Source organism: Nanorana parkeri, unplaced genomic scaffold (assembly GCF_000935625.1).
Source record: "Nanorana parkeri isolate BGI_ZX_2015 unplaced genomic scaffold, ASM93562v1 scaffold549, whole genome shotgun sequence".
Taxonomy (NCBI): Eukaryota; Metazoa; Chordata; class Amphibia; order Anura; family Dicroglossidae; genus Nanorana; species Nanorana parkeri.
Window position 1 is genome coordinate 85808 of NW_017306817.1, and position 19686 is coordinate 105493.

The following is a 19686-nucleotide window of genomic DNA, read 5'->3' on the forward strand; positions in this document are numbered from 1 at the left end:
AGAGGGAAGGGCTACATGAGGTATCTTTATGTGCACTCTATTCAGGAAAAAAACCAAAAGCATGCGGGCTGGAATGCCAGTTACAAGCAGATTGATCACTTGGATTCTTCCTTTGGTTCAAATCAGCAAGTAATATTTTCTACCTGGGCTCATGTAGACTTAATTCATGGCATTATCACTATAATGGTCTCCAGAATTGTAGGATAAAGTGAAAAACAGTTATTGCCTTTCATTAGCACAATACCTTGCTGCTTTCATTGGTATATATGAGGCTATGGAACATTGAGAGGGGAATTTTGACTGTAGCTATGAGAGATGGGAATGGTGTATTTTAGACCTTTAAACTACACAAACTATGTTTTAGTCATATCGGGGACACAAAGTTATTTCAAAGTGAAACCATTATAATACCACATGCACGTATTTCATACCCAAAAAAAAAAAATGTACACTAACCTGTTCATAGGACACAGGTGCCTGTTTCTGGTTTGACAGCTCCATGATTGTGCTAAGGTCAGTTCTTAGATCCGTTTTGCAGCCAATCAGAAGTATTCTAGTGCTGGGACAGTAATCCATGACCTCAGTTTTCCACTGCAAATGAAGAAAAGCCACAATTAGTCCAAGCAAATACATAGCAATAGGATAGAATTCCTGTCAAATATTGTGGCTTCATTTAGATTGCAAAATTAATCTATATTATGGCATTACTAATATGAGACATTGCAAGGATGTTTAATAAATACATTTACCATTTGCAAATCATGGGGACAGCTTAAGCTTTGCAAGTTCTTAGAATAAGCAGTATGTAACAAGCAGGGTAGACTTCACGTTATACTTGGGAGCGAGTTTTTAAAGAGCACAGGCCACCCTCTCTGCCATGAGCAGCGGTAGCATCAGCAACATAGGCTTGGGCCCCAAGGACAGTTCTGACCAAACTCATGAATGCCTCTTCTCTACTTCGTGTAACAGTGATGACACTATAATGATGTGTTTATTAGATGGAAGGAGCATTCAAGCTTTTAGTACTGTGCGAGGCCTGTTTGTATATGTTAATTATGCGTTTTGTAGAAGACACCGCTTTGAGAAAGGAAAAGACTATATACAAGTTTTTTCACTATTATATATTTAACATCTCCATTCTCTAATGAAACCTAACTGAAATAGTTAGCCGGTTTGTTACCTCATCCTCATCTCAGCATACTGCTGCTAGCTGTGTACTATAACAAGACTAGTTAGAAGGACACTAGGGAGGCATTGCATGCTGACAGGAGGAAGAGCCAGGAAAGGAAAAATTACAGTAAGTATCGGGTAATGATTCTCCATATTCCTGGCTCACCTCATAACAGCATACTGTGGGATGCAACAAGCTAAAACACCAGGAAGGGGAGGTGGAACCCACAAAAAAAAAAAAAAAAAAAAAAGCTTTTTAGTGTTTTTTTTGAAAGGGGCAAAAAAAAAAAACCTGTTTATCTTGTCAGAAATTCAGAGCGATCCAATGTCCTCTGCACATTTCCAGTGTTCAGTTTGTTTAGCCATTTCAGCTCTTGTCATGGGACTACAAATCAATTAGTCACTATGTTTTGAAGAGGAGACAGTGGGATGGCTTGAGTAGTTGTAAAAGAAAACTGGACAGGGTTGACACCATTCAGTCCACAAAAAGTCTGCGAGTTGCCAGCCTACAAGAGGACATTAAGAGTGGTGTGCCTTTTGCAAAGTGGGTATTTATGTACCTGAAGGGTCTTTTAAAGGGGTAAACAGGGGTAGATATGCATGTATTGAAAAAAAGTACTATTTTTTATTTATTTGCCGTGACATATCACATTGACGTTTAACAAAACCAATAGCAGTAGATACGGGGTCTTGTTAATGGAACATTACACAGATTACCAAACAAGAGGGAGAATGAACTCACCTTCTTCAAAGCACTATCTAGGCTCTCTGGCCGGCTGATGTCAAAGCAGAGCAGTACTGCATCAGAGTCGCTGTAGCAAAGGGGCCGGACGTTGTCGTAATATGGAGAACCTGTGAGCAGATAAAAAAAAAAGACAGATGGTCAACAGGTGTGAAGGTCAGACAGATGCAAGCTTGCTGCTTTTCCCACTGAACAGTGGGGGGAGATTAGAAGTGGGCAATTTAAACATAATTAACTCAACTTGTTTTCTGCTAACTTCCAGGAGTCACCGTGTGACGTCTGAATGTACCAAAGAATATGCCATCTCATAGCCTGAATGCATGAAGCATTATGTCCAGAATTCTGAATACTTAGTTCAGAGATGCGACTATAGGTTAGATGCTATGGGCTATACTTCATTTTTCATTGAGCTTAATCGCTTTTCCAAAAACCATTAATAAGCAGAGTGAGAAACAAAACAGGACCGTAAACTTAAAAAAATAACCTAACTTGTTTTTAAAATGTGATGAGTCATGATTTAGTGTTGTGACCAAAACCACGGCTTCACCACTTGTCATTATACAATGGCTACAGGACTTATTTTAGAAGCAGCCTCATGTATGACAGACTGAGCTCATTATAGCATTGTCACAGCTACAAGAAAAGATTAACACCAGCTTCAGGGCAGGCATTCCAGCTCATCAGGGATCATGCTGTTTAGCGGCTCTTAAAAGCATTTGGTCAGGAAGCTTTTTGTTACATAATATTAACATTATCCGGCTTAATAAGGTAGTGCAATCATCAACGATCTGCAACATGCATTACCCCATGGGAACAGATAAGATTTCACAGATCATAAGTCATGACTCCCGATTGGTTGTTATAGGTTACTGTTGCCTTGCCCTTATGTGATGAGCCTAGTTATGCAACATTAGTGCTCCCAGGAAAACTAGCAAGCCTCATCTATTAAAAGGGTTGAAAGACAGACCTCTATGGCAGCCAATCAGAATTAAAAGGAAATAAGCCCAGAAGGATAAAATAGTGGCATTACTATGGACAACAATGGCAGTGTTTCCTTACATAAATTATAACAGGTCTACAAGTCTATTATAGCAATGTTATGCTGCTGATCTATAGCCATCATTAGTCCTAAGTGAATATGATGTACATGGCCACAGATGCAGGAGAAAAAAAAATTACAGACTAGCCCAGGGCTGGACAAATCCCAGGAGCCAGGTCACCAATGCTCCCTAAAAATGACAGCAGACACCTAACTTTTAAGGTCCTATAGCTGTTAATGGAGCTGGCTCCTAGAAAAATCCTGCCCTGTCCTGGATTGGACAGACTGGCTCCTGAATGCCATATTTATTTGTCCACCCCTGCTGTAACAACGTAGAATACCTGCTTGCTAAAGACTGGCTATGAACTGAAATCCCCAGCGAGCAGCTCAACTTCAGGGACAAGTTGGCCACTCAAGCCCTGAACATGTGTTGTAGCACTGCAGCAATCTTTCCCCGAGGAGGCCATTATCTGCTTTGTCCTTCTACGTGACAACGCTTCTGTGCTAGAAGAGGTGTGGGACAGCACATCAATTTAACAACTGCCTCCAAGAAGGAGCAATCATGACTGTTCAAGCAGAGCATACCACTGGAGAGCCAATGTGCACAGACACCATTTATCTATTTAAAAAGCGCCAATGTTGATGAGAAAAAATTATGTCTACACACACACACAGTGATGTAGTTCCTTGGGTACGAAGCCCGGACAGCACCCCGCAGGGCAGAGGAGCTGCAAGCCGTAAGCCTTCTCCACTTCACCCTCCCCTTCAGATTTTCAGCACAGCAGCTTCGTGCCTAGAATAGCAAATACCCCCTCCCTGACTAGAACAGTTTCCATGGTAACAAGGCCAGACCAATCATGTTGGGGGACAGGAGGCTGCAGAATATCAAGACATCCAGCATAAAAATATGTATCAAAAAAGGAGTTAACGAGTTCGAGGTGTATCTATTGCGCACTGCATTGTGCTGCTTTTGTCCAGATATAAAACCTGGCTCCAAGAGTGCTGAAAGTATTCCTAGACATAAGATTGTTGAAAAAAAAAAAAAAAAAAAAAAAACAAATAATTTTTTTTTTTTTTCTTTAAATGGTGAATCTACTGCCATAGGGCCAAATTGTTCATTTAGCTAGCATATTTATCCATCAAGGGTCCAGGCTGGCTACCTGCCATGGCTGATGCACTGCTCAAGGACTGGCTGATGCCTGCTGCATCCCTTCCCCTGGGGCTTTTTAGAGAACTGCGTAGATGAATGTACAAGTTTGAGCTACACACTGGCTGGGAGATTTGCACCACCAATCTGCAGCATCTAGTAGACTGGCTTTGCATAGCAAACAGCCCGAGTGATCAATGTCAGCATTACATCTCTGTAGAGGGCGACAATTTATTCAAATAAATACAGAAACCCTTCAGCAAGGTATAGAAAGTCCATAATAAAAAAAGGAAATGACAATGTGGAGAGAGATGAAACCCACAGCACCCAATTAGAAAGCCCCTGATTAAATTGTCTGTTAAAGTGCTGATAACTCAGATTTGATTGGCTGCTATTGTCACCGATAGCTCATCATTACAGTGTTAGATTGAAGGTGCTGCCCTTATTCCTTGTGACAAAAAGGTTGTTTATACACAAAATGTATATCCAATTACAGGCTTATAAGCAAAAAATGATACAAACTGCTAAAACTGCTAAAAGTGCAGCAATCCAATGCTTCAGGGTAAACGTTTTATAGTGAAGTCAGGTCTGGGATTGGTTGCCAATAGGTAATAAAATAGCCAAATGTAATCATTAGTGTCTCATGGTTAAGAGCAGACCTTCATCCTTTAAAGATAAACTCCAGGCAACAGACTAAGCACACCGATGAAATACAGTGTATGGAGGAAGTTTTATTGGCCATAGCCTTGTATTTCTGTCTATACAGGTTGGAGGTTTACACAGTTCTGCTACACAGCCCTTTCTGGCAGAACAGGCAGACCTGGTTTCAAAGTGGTGACGTTAACACTTACAGGTTTGGTACCTTCCCCAGCTTGTGACTCAACAGTGAAAGGAGAAGCAGCTGACTGATGCTACTCTCCAACTATGCTCTCTTCTCTACTCAGCATGATACTTATTACACAAGCACACCTGACTGGCTCCGTTATGCTTATCCTCCTTCCAGTCTGAGAAGTAAAAACGTAGGTACTTGCACCAACAAAATTGGCTTTTCTTTTAAATGTATTAGTGACTACAGGGCTGTATTTGGCTCTTGTATATCTGCCTGGAGTTCAGCTTTAAGAAACAAAAAAGGTATGTCACCAAAGATATTGTTGGAGCTGTTCAAATAAACACCAGCAAGTTCTTTAAAAAACTGGGCATTATAGGGCCCATACTCCAACCTGCATATATTTTGGTTTCGATAAATATATGAAGCAAGTACTTTTCCCATGGCCTATAGTGCATAGGCATGGCTAGTCAAGAGCAAGATAGCCAGTATCAATATTTCACCCGTCTAAAGGAAGTTTTAAAATTTGAACTCTTGTAGAACTTCAATATATGAAAAGAGTGTTTGTTGTCTGCCATCAGACTCGTTTTTTTAAAAACCAAAATGTGATCGGTTGAGTAATGAAAGAAAATGTGATAAATATGGTCCAGTGAATCAGGTTGTTAGTGATCCCCAGAGAATGGAGGGAGTAAAATAAAATGGTCTCCTTTGCTTTTATTAGTCGTAAGCACATTTAATATCACTTTAGAAGTGCATCAATTCCATACTGGAAAGTAACTTAACAGCAAAAGCCTCAGATCACAAAAAAGGTAATACCAGAATAGAGATCCTCAAAAAACCTGTTCTTTCTGGTAGAGTCCAATGAAATAAAAATATGAGTCACAGCTCTAAAAATAAATATCCTTATTCTGGTGTTAAAGCTTGGAGAATCAAGTCTACGGACAGATAACATGAGCACATTTCTTTTAAATCTCTCAGAAAAAAAAAAGGGACTTCATAATGAAAAAACATGGAGTCATTAAACCTCTACCAATGAGAGCCATAAAACAGGATGCGGGACGAAAGAGAGTAATTAGATTTGTGTTTTGAGAAAGGAATGAGATATTTACACTGCTAATTAACAGTTGCAACAACAAGTGCCTTTTAAGGGTGGAAATGTGTTCTAGGTGTTGACCACCAATGTCTCTGATCTCACTTCTCCCTTCGGGCAGTTTCAGGCCTGAAAGACCAGCTAAACAGCACCCAGCAGGAAACACAATAAACCTTTGATTACAACTTTTCTTCTGTTATTAAAACAATTGAAGAGGAATGTTAAAAAGCTGCAGTTTATCCCCCCCCCACCTTCAATTGTTTAACGGCATTTTCCCACCCCTCGGTCTCTAACTGTGCTGAAAGGTTTGCATATGAACAGCACATTGAACTGATAGAATACTTCTGTATAACTGCCAACATGTCTAGGCCAATACCCCTTCCTTACAAAAAAAAAAGGAGCCATTAAACCTAAAGACTTTACACCATTACAGCATCCATATTAAGCAGCAGTTATCTTCCACAAGCTGAATGTGTAGCAGAGTTCATCATGGAGTCTCACATTATCAACAATTTGAAGCCAAGATGCTTTAAGAGGCTTACCAAGTGCGGGAATAAAAATTGTTTAATTGCAGCGGTCTTCCCTCACTATAGGACTCCTAAAGGTCTTTCAATAATTTAATTGGAGATTTGGGTGAAATGGTCATCAACACTAATTGTATTTGTTTACATCCTTTTAACCAGCATTGTAAAATATTGGGGCTATTCTAAATGTCCATTGAGCAACATGTGCCATAAAAGAGTCAGTGTGAATGGGCTACCAGAATCACAGCACTGACAACTGCAAGTTAGTTTAGGGAGGCATCATAATTTTATATTCACATTGAGAGGAATGGCTCAACAGCACTGGTCCGGTCTTCCATGTAAAAGGCTGGGTTCACACTTTTCTGCTGCAGTGTGGTAATGCACATTTAAGTGCATTAATGTGCGTTGTTTCAAGTCATCCCATTCAAATAAATAGGCTGCAACATCAAAATAAAACTAAACATTTGGTAATGCAGCACACCCCTAATGCATGGTAGTTGGCTACTGTGATTTTAGGTGTACTGAACCACAGACACATTGGAGATGCACTGTTCTAATGCATTGGGGTTCCATTCAAAATGTGTTACAGCAACAGTGCAGTGGAAATGGGTGAGCCCAGTCTAAAGTTGGCCCCAAACTGTTAGAATGTCACAGAAATCGGCCACAATTGTAATGGTGGGTAGCCCTGCCGGCCAGGCTGAATGTTGGCAGATGAACATTGACTACAGTCAATCCGCTACAGTCACTGTTCAATTATTCTGACAGTGGTGGCCACCAGCTGTCAGAACACAATAGTCCAGCGGGGGAGATTCGTTTATCCTGCCATTTAGCATGGATGGAGGATTCGGTTAGATTTTTCGCAATCTATTAATCCATGTCCAGCTTTAGTTTTTCCAAACATGTATGTTACTTTCATTGGGGACTGCATGAGCTGCACAAATAAATGTGGCCTGGGAAGACAACTGCTATTATGAAAAATGAGATATTTCCTAAAGTTCTCTCCATACAGCTGACTTCCCATCTAGGAATCCCACTGAAGCATACTCTAGTCAAAATGGCCGATTATAAAGGAAAGGGGCACCACACATAAAAGGGGACCGATCTTGGATTTCTGAAGGTATGCAAACTTCAACATATGACTGCAAACCTTACTGATGGCTAGTTGATCTTTCCATAAAATACAGCTTGCATTCAAGGCACTGGACAGAATACTGTAATATACAGGTTATCAGTATGGGAAATTGATTTTTATCACAACCATAGCCACATCAATCATTTTAGTTTCATTCCTGTACCACTGGCAAGAATGAATACAATATCAGTTCTGGCATATAAAAACCATGTCCCCTCAAATTGTGTACAAGACCATGGTTTGACCGTCAATATTTCTAAGCGCTCAACGCCACCCAAGCAGCTCGCCCGCTACCAATGAGGATCGCTGAATCCTCTGAATGGCAGCCCTGTATTGTTCTGCATTGCATCCTGTAAAATGGATAAGCACATCTGAACAGGAACCAATTCAGTTGCTTAGCATTGCACTCAATTCAACCAGAGCACAGCCTGATAAAAGGTGGGGTCAGATGGCATTTTTAAGAGGTATAACTTATTTGCAGAAATTTGAAAACCTTGACAGCAGAAGGCAGATAAGCCAGTGCATTGTTCTATTTCATGATCTGTCAAAGCATTCCAGTGGAAATCCCATTGGCCCACAGGCACTCCCCACCTTTATGACTTTGCCGGAGTTGCCAAAAAGCCAGTCCAGGCCTGCCACTGTTCATTGTCTAGCAGGCGCCTCAAGCTGCGACATAGAAACCACTACATGTTTAGAGAATGGTAATCCATGTGACTGCATGAATCTGCTGATAACTGTACTCCTTCTCAGCATTTTGGATGAACACAGTTCAGATACAGTACCGAGGATTACTGACCTATACCCGCATTATTTTCAGCACACCCATTGTCTTTATCCAGAACTCAGCAAAAAATAAATTTTCTGAAAGCCCCCCCCAGAGTAATTTATTTAGGGTATTTAGAAAGGTTCTCTTAAGTGGAAATCTACAAGAGAAGGTTGCAATTAGTTGTGAAGTGAGCAGTTTTATTGAAGTTAAATACAAGAGGTCTCATCGATCCCTCCAGAATTCATACCTGATGTGTCCCATAGGCTGAGCTCCACACGGTGTTCTTCTGTCTCCAGGCTAGCTGTGTAGTTTTCAAACACTGTAGGTACATAGGTCTAGAAACAAGAGACATACATATATAGCTTGAGACAACACTGCAGCCAACAGATGCTTCAATGCAACATTAAATTGCTAGGACATTATAATAGCCAACACAAGCACAGGGGAGCGGACACCTACGCAACACACAGTGGAACTGCGGGCAACACAGCTCACTGACACCACTGCAGCCAACGCAAGCACACGTGTCTCGATGGCACCACTGCAACACACAGATATCGATACGCAAGGCAAATGCACCACACAGCAAGACAATCCAGACAGGCAAGACAAAGGAGAAAAATCAGAGTCAGACTAAGGACAGGAGAGCCAAATCTTTTAGCGCAATCAACAATATCCTCACAATGCTATACTGCTAATCTAAAGCTTCAATTGTTTACCCACCTAGAATGCAGTTAATAGAAATCTGCCTTGAATGTACCTGGAGAGCATAATACAGATATCTGCAAACAGTCTCAAGGACAGGTGAACAATGCAATTCCAAGGCTATAAACCACTAAAATGCAATATACTAAATAAAACCTTAAAAAAAAAAAAAAAACCCTACAAAAGGAGACAAAGCACAAGTCTAAGCATTATATTTACACTGACTGATAATTACTGGCTTACCAAAATAAAAACCAAAAGCCTAACAATAAGCCAAACCACCATTTGTTTTTAACACCTTTACTATTTTATATTTAATGTTACAAACATAAAATTAAAACATAAAAGTATGCAGTGAACTGTCATAGAATTGGATCAATCAAGTATTACCGTAATATTCTGAAAGATAGAAATTCCTTTACATAAGAAATGCAGACACAATAAACACGAGGGCGATCGTGTTTATTGTGCCCAGAACAGGCTGTACCCAGTGCCATGGCAGAGGTGGCAGCCCATGGGGATCGCCATGGTAGAGGTAGGTCGCTATGGGGGGGGTTACCATGGCAGAGCAGGGGGATCAGCATGGGAGTCCACGGGGATTACCATGGCATAGAAGGTGGATCAGCCGTGGCAGGGATGTTAGTACAGGCTGGATTACCATGGCAGTCCAGGGGGATTACCATGGCATAGTAGGGGGGGATCGGCATGGCAGAGCGGGGAGAGGGGGTCGCTATGACAGTGCAGAGGAATCAGCAGTGTCCCCGGTGGGAGCAGCCACTGATACACCGCAATAGGTCACCAATACCCTGGGAGCCGTCACAGCCCAGTGCACAGGCATCCCTGCTATGCGTCTACATGGGAATGTGGGCAGCCAATACAAAGCCCATAGAGCTCAGTCACACGTGAACGATGATTTGTCACTCACCTCTGGGTAACAATCCTTGGCCAGAACTTGTAACATCGCCGTCTTCCCGCAGTGAACATCTCCTATTAGGACCAGTTTACATCTGACCACAGACGGCTGAGGAATCCTTCTCTCCTTCATTGTGATCCGATCAGATCTCCGTACACCGAGCGTGTTAATATTTCTACCGTTTCAAAACAACCGAACCACAGACAACTCAAAACAGCAGCTGAACCGAAGTCTCCAGTGTGTCCTTATATATACAGCGCGCTGAGCCAATCACAAGGCGAGAGCTCAGTGACCCTGGACCAATAGGTGGCCGTGCCTGCGAGACGCCCCGCCCCTCTCGTCCATGCCTGGAAGAGTGATAGCCCGCAGGCCAGCTTCGGCTTCCTGGGAAGAGACATGTGCGATGTGCATTGTCATGGAATGTCTGTAAAGGTGGGAACTTGGAAGACCACTAACGTCTGCCACTCACCGATCACCGATGTTTATTGACATTTCTACCTGTGCTGAATGGCAAGCATAAGGGGAATGGGGACTGCTCATAATGTGTTTGTGGAAAGAAAGATTGGTCAGATCTAGAGATAAAGCAAAGCAGCACAAGGGCCATAGAAACATAACCCCCGGAGAAATGTGGATTCCATTAGAAAAGGAAGCAATATACACATGGCTGCATATTTTATAGCATAGTTAGCAAACGCTTAAAAAAGGATTCTGTCTGTAGAATGAAAACTTGAAAATTAGGGTTGCCTGGAAAGATGAGGCCAGATTCATGCGTCAGCATTTCAGTAACATTCACTGAGAATGGCACCCCAAATCACTAAAATGCTTTCTAGCATACTGCGTTGCATTACAAAAAGCATCATGTGCAATCTTAGGCATGTTAGGGCGCGTTGGCAGCCCATTCATTACCAATAGGCTGCATTAACACAATGTACCTTAACGCGCGTCATAACGTACATTAAGGGCCCTTTCAAACGGGTGACTCATGCAGATCTACCTGTTGGTTTTGTCAGGCAGTTCTGATTGGAAGCCATCGGTTTACACCCGATTACCCCTAACTCCGTATAGTCCGGAAAAGAAAAATGGAACAATTCCGTTTTGTTGGACCTGATCATTACAGATCAGAGGTAATCGGATGTAAATAGACGCAAGTCTGCTCAGATCCAGCTGCTCATGGAGCTAACATGGATCCGGTTAGTTCAGGTTTTACCTGCCATGGAGGAAAAGAACAACCAACAAATAAAATAGACATAATGGCTTTCACACCACAGCACTACCTGGTCACAGGTGCTATGAGCGTATACAGTACTATCCTGATATAACATCAGCATTGTAATAGGAATATATACTAGACTTGTTTTTCAGAATGCAATCAAAGCTTACCCCCAAACAAATCCCTTTTATGTAGTGAGAGCTGCCAATTTTTCAAGACTTTACATCCCATCATGCATTGCTTCTAGCAAGCAATGATAATGTTACATTATTCAAACATTGAGTTGTAGTGTCAGACGGCAGGCTCTGCGAGTTATAACACAAGGAAGTGCATATTCCCAGGGCTGAGTGAAATTGTGTCAGTGCATGGAGGAAGCACATCCTATGGACATCTTCAATAAGTAAGTTTACAAACTTCTACATCAATTTGGTTATTAGGAGTGGGATAGAACTTATGGAAATTCAATATAGAAATACATATGTATTTGTAGTTTTTGACCATAGATACTCTTTAAAGGAGAACTATGAGAAGAGTGATTTCCACTCACCTCATAGTTCTAGCCGACCTTTGACAATGAGACTGTCACAGGTGGGCTCAGTAGATCGGGAGGTGAGCGAACATATACCGCCGTTCCCTCACCTCTCGATTCTGTCACGGCTCTCTGCCGTGACAGGGGAGGGGCTGGATTCCCCCCTCTCCGATCCGCCAGCGCTGACTGGCGGAACAGACGGTGGAGGGGGCGGGTACAGCTGGCTCTGCCTCTAGATAGGCAGAGCCAGCTGTCACTCACACAGCTGGGCTGATCTCGACATCGGCTGCGGCGTCTCAGTATACCGCGAGCTGTAGCTCGCGGTATACTGAGCTTAGGGTAACGGGAGGACGCTAGTTTGTGTCCTCCCGTTACCCTAAGGAGAACTATGGGAAAAGGCCCTGACCCCATAGTTCTCCTTTAATGTTGGTTACACACATAAATAACTTGTTTGAGAGGTGATCTGTCAGTTCATCAAACTTTAGAAACAACTGTGTAGAATTAGTGCTTGTATGTCTAGATGGGACTGCCCCTAAAATGAGGGGGGGTGTCAGATGTGCCTGCTGCCCCCTTTCCTGCCAGAGTGTCCCAGATTGCTAAAGGCTCTTAGCAACCTGTGATGCTCTGGCTGGAGTCTCACCCATCTCCTGTCAACCAGTGATGTCAGTGGAGTGGGCAGGACACTGGACAAAGGTACTGTGCATCCCCTGGTAATGTGCATCGCCAAGAAATGCCACCTCCCCCTCCTGGTATCATGCACTGCCACCTACCCCCGGCCGCAGACGGTGAAAATTGTAGGGGTGCCCCTGTGTTTGGATATAACATGAGTAGACGTTTAGGCTGCCCTCACACCCCAACCTTTACCTGTATGTTGCAGCTTAGATCTCTATTATTAAAGTACATCTAAACTATAACTGGATGATATATAAGCTGGCCAGACACCAAAATAATTTTTTTGGAAAAAATGTGTGTAGCATACATTCTATTTTTATAACGGTAACAGAACGCAGATCGTTTTCAACTGTAGGGATGAGATCATTTGAAGGCTCCGGGTGGAAAGTTTTTCTTGTTTCTTATCTTAATGAATGAAATTCTAGCTGTGAATGTGATCTCCATTCGGGAACTGTACTTATTGTAATGGACATGTGCTGGCTACAAAGAAAGCTGTTTAATACCTCTGGGATTCCATTCAATTAGCAGGTCTGGATGACATTTTTAGGGCTTTCCAACTAAATTAGTTGACTCAATGATGGCAAGATCGAAGGCCCGAGACAAACAATTTTTTTTCATTTCAAAAGAAAAGTTTTGAGCTAGTTACATTTGCTCCAGCATTGGCTTCCTGATGCTGATGTAAACAGTGGACCATGCCAGCACAATGTGGCTGCCTGTAGTTGTGCGCAGCCGATTGCATTAGGGTCTGCACGCAAAAGTACAAACGCACACATCGATGATAGATAGATAGATAGATAGATAGATACAGGTGCGTAACTAGAAATCACAGGGCCCCATAGCAAAATTTTGTTTCTCTCTCATATATGTGGTGCTATTGCAATTCCCTCTCATATATGTGGTGCTATTGCTATTCACTCTTAAATATGTGAAGCTATTGCAATTCACTCTCATATATGTGGTGCTATTGCTATTCACTCTTATATATGTGATGCTATTGCAATTCACTCTCATATATGTGGTGCTATTGCTATTCACTCTCATATATGTGGTGCTATTGCTATCCACTCTTAAATATGTGAAGCTATTGCTATTCACTCTCATATATGTGGTGCTATTGCAATTCACTCTCATATATGTGATGCTATTGCAATTCACTCTCATATATGTGGTGCTATTGCTATCCACTCTTAAATATGTGAAGCTATTGCTATTCACTCTCATATATGTGGTGCTATTGCAATTCACTCTCATATATGTGGTGCTATTGCTATTCACCAGCAGTCTTTCCCATGATTGTGATTTCACTCTCTTATATGTGGTGCTATTGCTATTCACTCTTATATACAGTATGTGGTGCTATTGCTATTCACTCTCATATATGTGGTGCTATTGCAATTCACTCTCATATATGTGGTGCTATTGCAATTCACTCTCATATATGTGGTGCTATTCCTATTCACTCTTATACTTGTGGAGCTATTGCTATTCACTCTCATATATGTTGCACCGTTGCAATTCACTCTCATCTATATGATGCTATTGCTATTCACTCTCATATATGTTGCACCATTGCAAGTCACTCTCATCAATGTGGTGCTATCGCTATTCACTCTCATAAATGTAGCACTATTGTTATGCACACTTATATACAGGTGAAACTCAAATAATTAGAATATTGTGAAAAAGTTCATTTATTTCACTAATGCAACTTAAAAGGTGAAACTAATATATGAGATAGACTCATTACATGCAAAGCAAGATAATTCAAGCCGTGATTTGTCATAATTGTGATGATTATGGCTTACAGCTCATGAAAACCCCAAATCCACAATCTCAGAAAATTAGAATATATTACCCTTTGAGGCTTTCCCTCCTAATGGAGGGTGCCAATGATGGTTTTCTGCACAACTGTCAGGTCAGCAGTCTTTCCCATGATTGTGATTCCTACTGAACCAGACTGAGAGACCATTTAAGGCCCGGTTCACACCTGGGCGTTTTGTAGCGCGTTCCTACGCTCTGCAAAACGCTCAAACACCGAAATCCCATTATTTCCTATGGGTATGGTTCACACCTGGGCGTATTACAGTCCGTATGAACGCACTACAAAACGCCCTACGCCCAGAGAAGTACAGGAGCTTCGTTGGGGCGTTTTTGTCGCGCGTATCCAATGGGATACAGCCAGGTTTTTTACCGCGAAACGCGCGACACAAAACGTGCGACAAACGCGCATATTCGATACGTCTAGGTGTGAACCCAGCCTAAAGGCTCAGGAACCCTTTGCAGGTCTTATGGCTTAATTAGCTGATTAGAGTGGGACACTTTGAGCCTAGAATATTGCACCTTTTCACAATATTCTAATTTTATGAGATTGTGGATTTGGGGTTTTTATGAGCTGTAAGCCATAATCATCACAATTATGACAAATCACGGCTTGAATTATCTTGCTTTGCATGTAATGAGTCTATCTCATGTATTAGTTTCACCTTTTAAGTTGCATTAGTGAAATAAATGAACTTTTGCACGATATTCTAATTATTCTAGTTTCACCTGTATGTGAAGCTCTTGCTATTCATTTATATATATGTGGTGCTATTGCTATTCACTCTCATATATGTGGTGCTATTGCAATTCAATCTCATTTCTTTTTTTTGAAACTGAACGAGAAGAACAATAAATCCAAAACTTGAATGCAGAGATATATACGAAATGCTGCTGGTTCTGTTTTGGGCATGTCCACCACCTTGGATTGTATTTAAAGAAGGTGATTACCATGTCCTCAATGGCTTTGTAGGTAAAGGTACTTTAACTGCAACAATGGCATCTAACTACAACTCAGGTAAATGAATTTGTGTTTCCACTTGTGCACAGGGCCAGAAAAGCCGGTTTTACATTATAATAACATTATTATTTCTTTACAATAAGTGATCATAGTTTAAGATGTTATTGTATGATTACCATAACATTAGTTCATTAGACTACCAAAAGCTGCCTTGCTTTATAGAAAACAAATAAAACAATAACATGTTCCTCATTGAAATGTCCTGCTTTGTGTCAACGGGCAACTTTGCAAATGCAAACTAGTTGCCAATTGCAAACAATAAACCTCTGTGTAGTCACTGAAGAATGCGGTGTACTGGGAGTTTTGGGGGGATTTGTTAGGGGTGTGGGGTGGGGTGGTTTGTATAGACTTTTGTAGAAAGGAAAATATTTACTTTATTTTTACTTTATTAATTAAATACATGTATTTAGTACTTCAATATTTACCTCATTTATAATATAGGGGGTTTCTGATGTGAACATGTTTCATGTTAAACTCTAAATATGGGTGTAACATGAAACATAGTGTAAGGTCTGGTCACACTTTGCGGTGCGTTCATTTTATGTACACATGCGAACGTGCACGTTCACGTGCTTCTTTTGTAGCCATTGCCATGCATCAGCTCATTTATTTGGCACGACAAACGCGGCAAAGAAGCTCATGCAGCATTTTCAGCTGCGAGCTTCCCACGTTTCTGACCATGCGTGTGAGTGTGTGAGCAAAAATGTTGTTTTACTGGTCACCTTTGGGGTACCATTAACAAGTAATAGCACTGCAAGCATGTTGCATAATGATGCATGATGCCCCAATACAAAAAAACGATACCAGCGTTTTCGTTTTTCAGATTGATCCAACTACCTGAGAGTTTGTAGCAAATTAATATACTATTTTTCTGTACTGCTGTATAATGTACTGCTGAGATTTGTAGTCCTCTATAGCTTATGGTTTTATTCTGCATTGCTGTATCATGTATTGCTGAGATTTGTAGTCCTCTGTAGCTGATGGTATTATTCTGCATTGCTCTATAATGTACTGCTGAGATGCGTAGTCCTCTGTAGCTGATGGTATTATTCTGCATTGCTGTATCATGTATTGCTGAGATTTGTAGTCCTCTGTAGCTGATGGTATTATTCTGCATTGCTTTATAATGTGTTGCTGGATTTGTAGTCCTCTGTAGCTGATGGCATCAATTTGCATTGCTATATAATGTATTGCTGGGATTTGTAGTCCTCTGTAGGTGATGGTATTCTGCATTGCTGTATAATGTATTGCTGAGATTTGTAGTCCTCCGTAGCAGGTGGCGTTCTGCATTGTTTTATGTAATATATTGCTGGGATTTGTAGTCCCTCTACAGCTTGAGTCTGTGGCAGAACTACCGGAGTCGCAGCGGTCACAGTGCCTCATCACTGTCCTAAAATAATTAGTCTGTATTGTTACTCGTACTCGGTCTGGAAAAAATGGTATCTGTGCATCCATAATATATATATACTTCTGTGATTATATATTGACTAAAGCAGCGTTGAAAAATAAGTCTAATCCATAGGAGCAGAGAATCTGTATATTTCCCGTTATACATTTGTGTGCAAAGGAAAACACAATGGGGGAATTTATCAAAACTGGAGCAGACAGAATCTGGAGCAGTTGCCTATAGGAACCAATCAGTTTCTCTCTTTCATTTTCAAAGCTTAACTGAAAAAAAAAAAAAATGAAGAGAGAAGTGGATTGGTTGCCACGCACAGCTGCTCCAGTTTTGAATGGATGGTGTGATGAACCTCTGTGGATTTCTCTGCTATAATGCTCTGTCATGTCCCTCAACTTACGTTCTAGCTGAATCATCAGCGTTAGTGGTGTAAGGAACGCTTTCATTAAACGTGTCAGAGCTGTATTTATGATCTTGGTCAGCGCATTCTGTAATGCGTGCTGGAAGAAGGTTGGTACTTCCCGACACAAATGGTATGCCTACGCTATTTTAGGTCAAATGGAAATTATTTTCCAGCTACACATTCCCTTTTCTCTCTAGTTGCCAAGTTTCGGTTGCCTTGGGCTTTCCACCACTAGATATTCTCCTTTAAGTTAGTAAATATTTTGGAATTTTGACCTTTATTACTGCCCTTTCATGAACATTGAAGTGGATTTATCAAAACAGAAAAAATCTGGAGCAGTTGCCCATAGTAACAAATCAGATTTTATCTTTCATTTTCAAAGCTTAACTGAACAAACAGAAGCTAGAGGCCGATTGGTTGCTATAGGCAACTGCTTCAGATTCTGACTGCTGCAGTTTTGATAAATTCCACCCTGTTGTCGTATGATCAATGGGACCTATCAGGAGCTTTACAAGTGTAAATGAATACATTCCTGACTCATCACAATATAAAGAAACAGTAAAACTCAACCTTTAAAAATCTGTCCTTGAGATCCAGGCCAAGGACTGTGCCAAGGCTCAGAGAAGCCAATCTGGAGAATGCAGGCAGTGATCACTGACAGGGTTATTCACAAAAGGGTGAAGAGTTTGGAGAAGGCAGGAGAAGTGAACAATCTAGGACAACATAACTGAACTGGAAATTGAGCTGAATTGGAGAATTGTTCCCAATCAGCTATGTTGTCCTAGATTGTTCACTTCTCCGGCCTTCTCCAAACTCTTCACCCTTTTGTGAATAACCCTGTTAGTTTGGGTAGTAGATGCTGACCCCATAGATGCCTGAACAAATATAGCTCCGGTATTCTGGAGAAAAACGCACATAAATGACTTGTCAGGAGGAATACTGGGATCTGTGATACATATTACTTAGCATGCATGCAAATAATAAGAAAAGATTTATTAAAGAAGAACTCTGGGTAAAAAAATGTCTTAAACCTGGGAGTAGGGCTACCCCCGCACTGCAAGGGTTAAGTGCTTGTTTTGTCTTGGTTCAAAAATAACAAAGCTATGCTTACCTGAACCTCGCAGCTGGCTGGCCCTTCCGCCTTGCTCCTCCTCTGCAGTGGTCTAAGGTCCCTGAGGCATAATGTTCTATACACTGTGTATAGGACGTGAGGACATTGTTGCAGCAGAGGAGTAGACAGGCTGGAGGAAGCGCTGTCACAGCCAACCACTCTGAGGATCAGGTGACTATAATTTTGGTATTTTTGAACCTAGACAAAAACAAGCACTTACCTTTGCAGTGTTAAGAAACATTTTACCTGAAGTTCTGCTTTAATATAAGTATAGCAGGAAATCAGTGGCCCAGTACCATGCATGGTGTTGATGACGTAATCGCGCATGTGCGGCGATCTTATTGATACCTGCCGGTGGCCATCTTGGTGATGAATGCCGGCAAAGAGAGGCGGGATAAGGTATGCCGCCGGGTCTCCTCCTCTCTCCTGAAAACTGTCGGGCGCTCAGTCCATGACTGTCAGTCATTTTGGTGTCACCTCTTCAATGATGTCACCCGTGTGTGGGCAGCACCCCCCTTGCGACGTCACTACACTGTAGTCCACATAAGAACTTCCCCTTTCTAACATTTCACCTTATGGGTTTGATCATGGAGATGATAAAGCCAGTATTGGGTGAAACATTAGAGAGGAGAGAGGGGCGGTCCTTGGGGGAGGCAGTGGTATATTTGGGTTAATTTTGAGTTCAGAGCCCAGTCACACTATATCCAGTGTGTTCGAGCCCGGAACGCAGTGGATCTCATACATCAAGCCGGGCAGTGTTCAGGGGCGGGAGATGGCATGTTGGTGCCATTCATGTCAATGGCACCGCAGGCAAGCCCCCCACCCACAGTGCAATTTCCCGCACCGTAATGCCCTCCATTCCAGTGCAGTGTGATCAGAAAAAATAGTGCATGCAGCATTTTTTCGGATTGCACCGCACTGGAATGGAGGGCATTTCTGTATGCACGGGGGCGTGTCTGCGGTGCCATTGACATACAAGCGCCTACAAGCATGGGATCTCAGGCAGCCGATCCGGTTTAAAAGTTTAAAGGGCTGGTATCGTTCTTTAGTATCGGGGCATTTTCACGAGTACAAGTTCTCATTAAAATGCCCAGTATCGGCCCGGTGCCGAAACTAGTATCGGTATCGGGGCATCGCTAGTTTTAATGATCACATAACTGAATTAATTTGTGTTGTTTATCTCTGCCTGGGGTTCAGCCTTAAAGAGTCAAGACAAAAAAAACTATATGCAGCACAGCATTTCCCTGTCATTTATACCCTGCAAGTGCACAAAAATACCTGTTGATCTGCCAGTAATGCACTTAACTCCTAAGTCTTAATATGGGATGACAACACACCTCATTTTTGTGGACTGAGTGTTGTCAGTCCTCCCAGTATCTGATGCTTAACTACTCAGACCACCCCACTCCCAGATCTATACAACATAAAGGCTTATGATTTTGTGGTCCAGGCCTAATAAACTATACATG

The 19686-nt window shown here is 41.7% G+C and overlaps 1 protein-coding gene across 2 annotated transcripts in view; it reads right to left on the bottom strand.

The window, feature by feature from the left end:
• Positions 1 to 10201, bottom strand: part of RND1 (Rho family GTPase 1) — an 11426-nt gene extending 1225 nt beyond the window's left edge. Inside the window, exons 1-5 of one of the 2 annotated variants that reach the window (XM_018561891.1) lie at positions 10067 to 10201; positions 8896 to 8977; positions 8684 to 8771; positions 1913 to 2022; positions 457 to 591 (exon numbers count right to left, since the gene is read on the bottom strand). In XM_018561891.1, coding sequence (XP_018417393.1) covers positions 457 to 591; positions 1913 to 2022; positions 8684 to 8771; positions 8896 to 8977; positions 10067 to 10125 — 474 coding nt within the window. In that variant the 5' untranslated portion in view covers positions 10126 to 10201. The remainder of the gene's footprint in view (positions 1 to 456; positions 592 to 1912; positions 2023 to 8683; positions 8772 to 8895; positions 8978 to 10066) is intronic. The other variant, XM_018561892.1, reaches the window with a different exon arrangement.
• Between the last annotated feature and the right edge of the window lie 9485 nt (positions 10202 to 19686).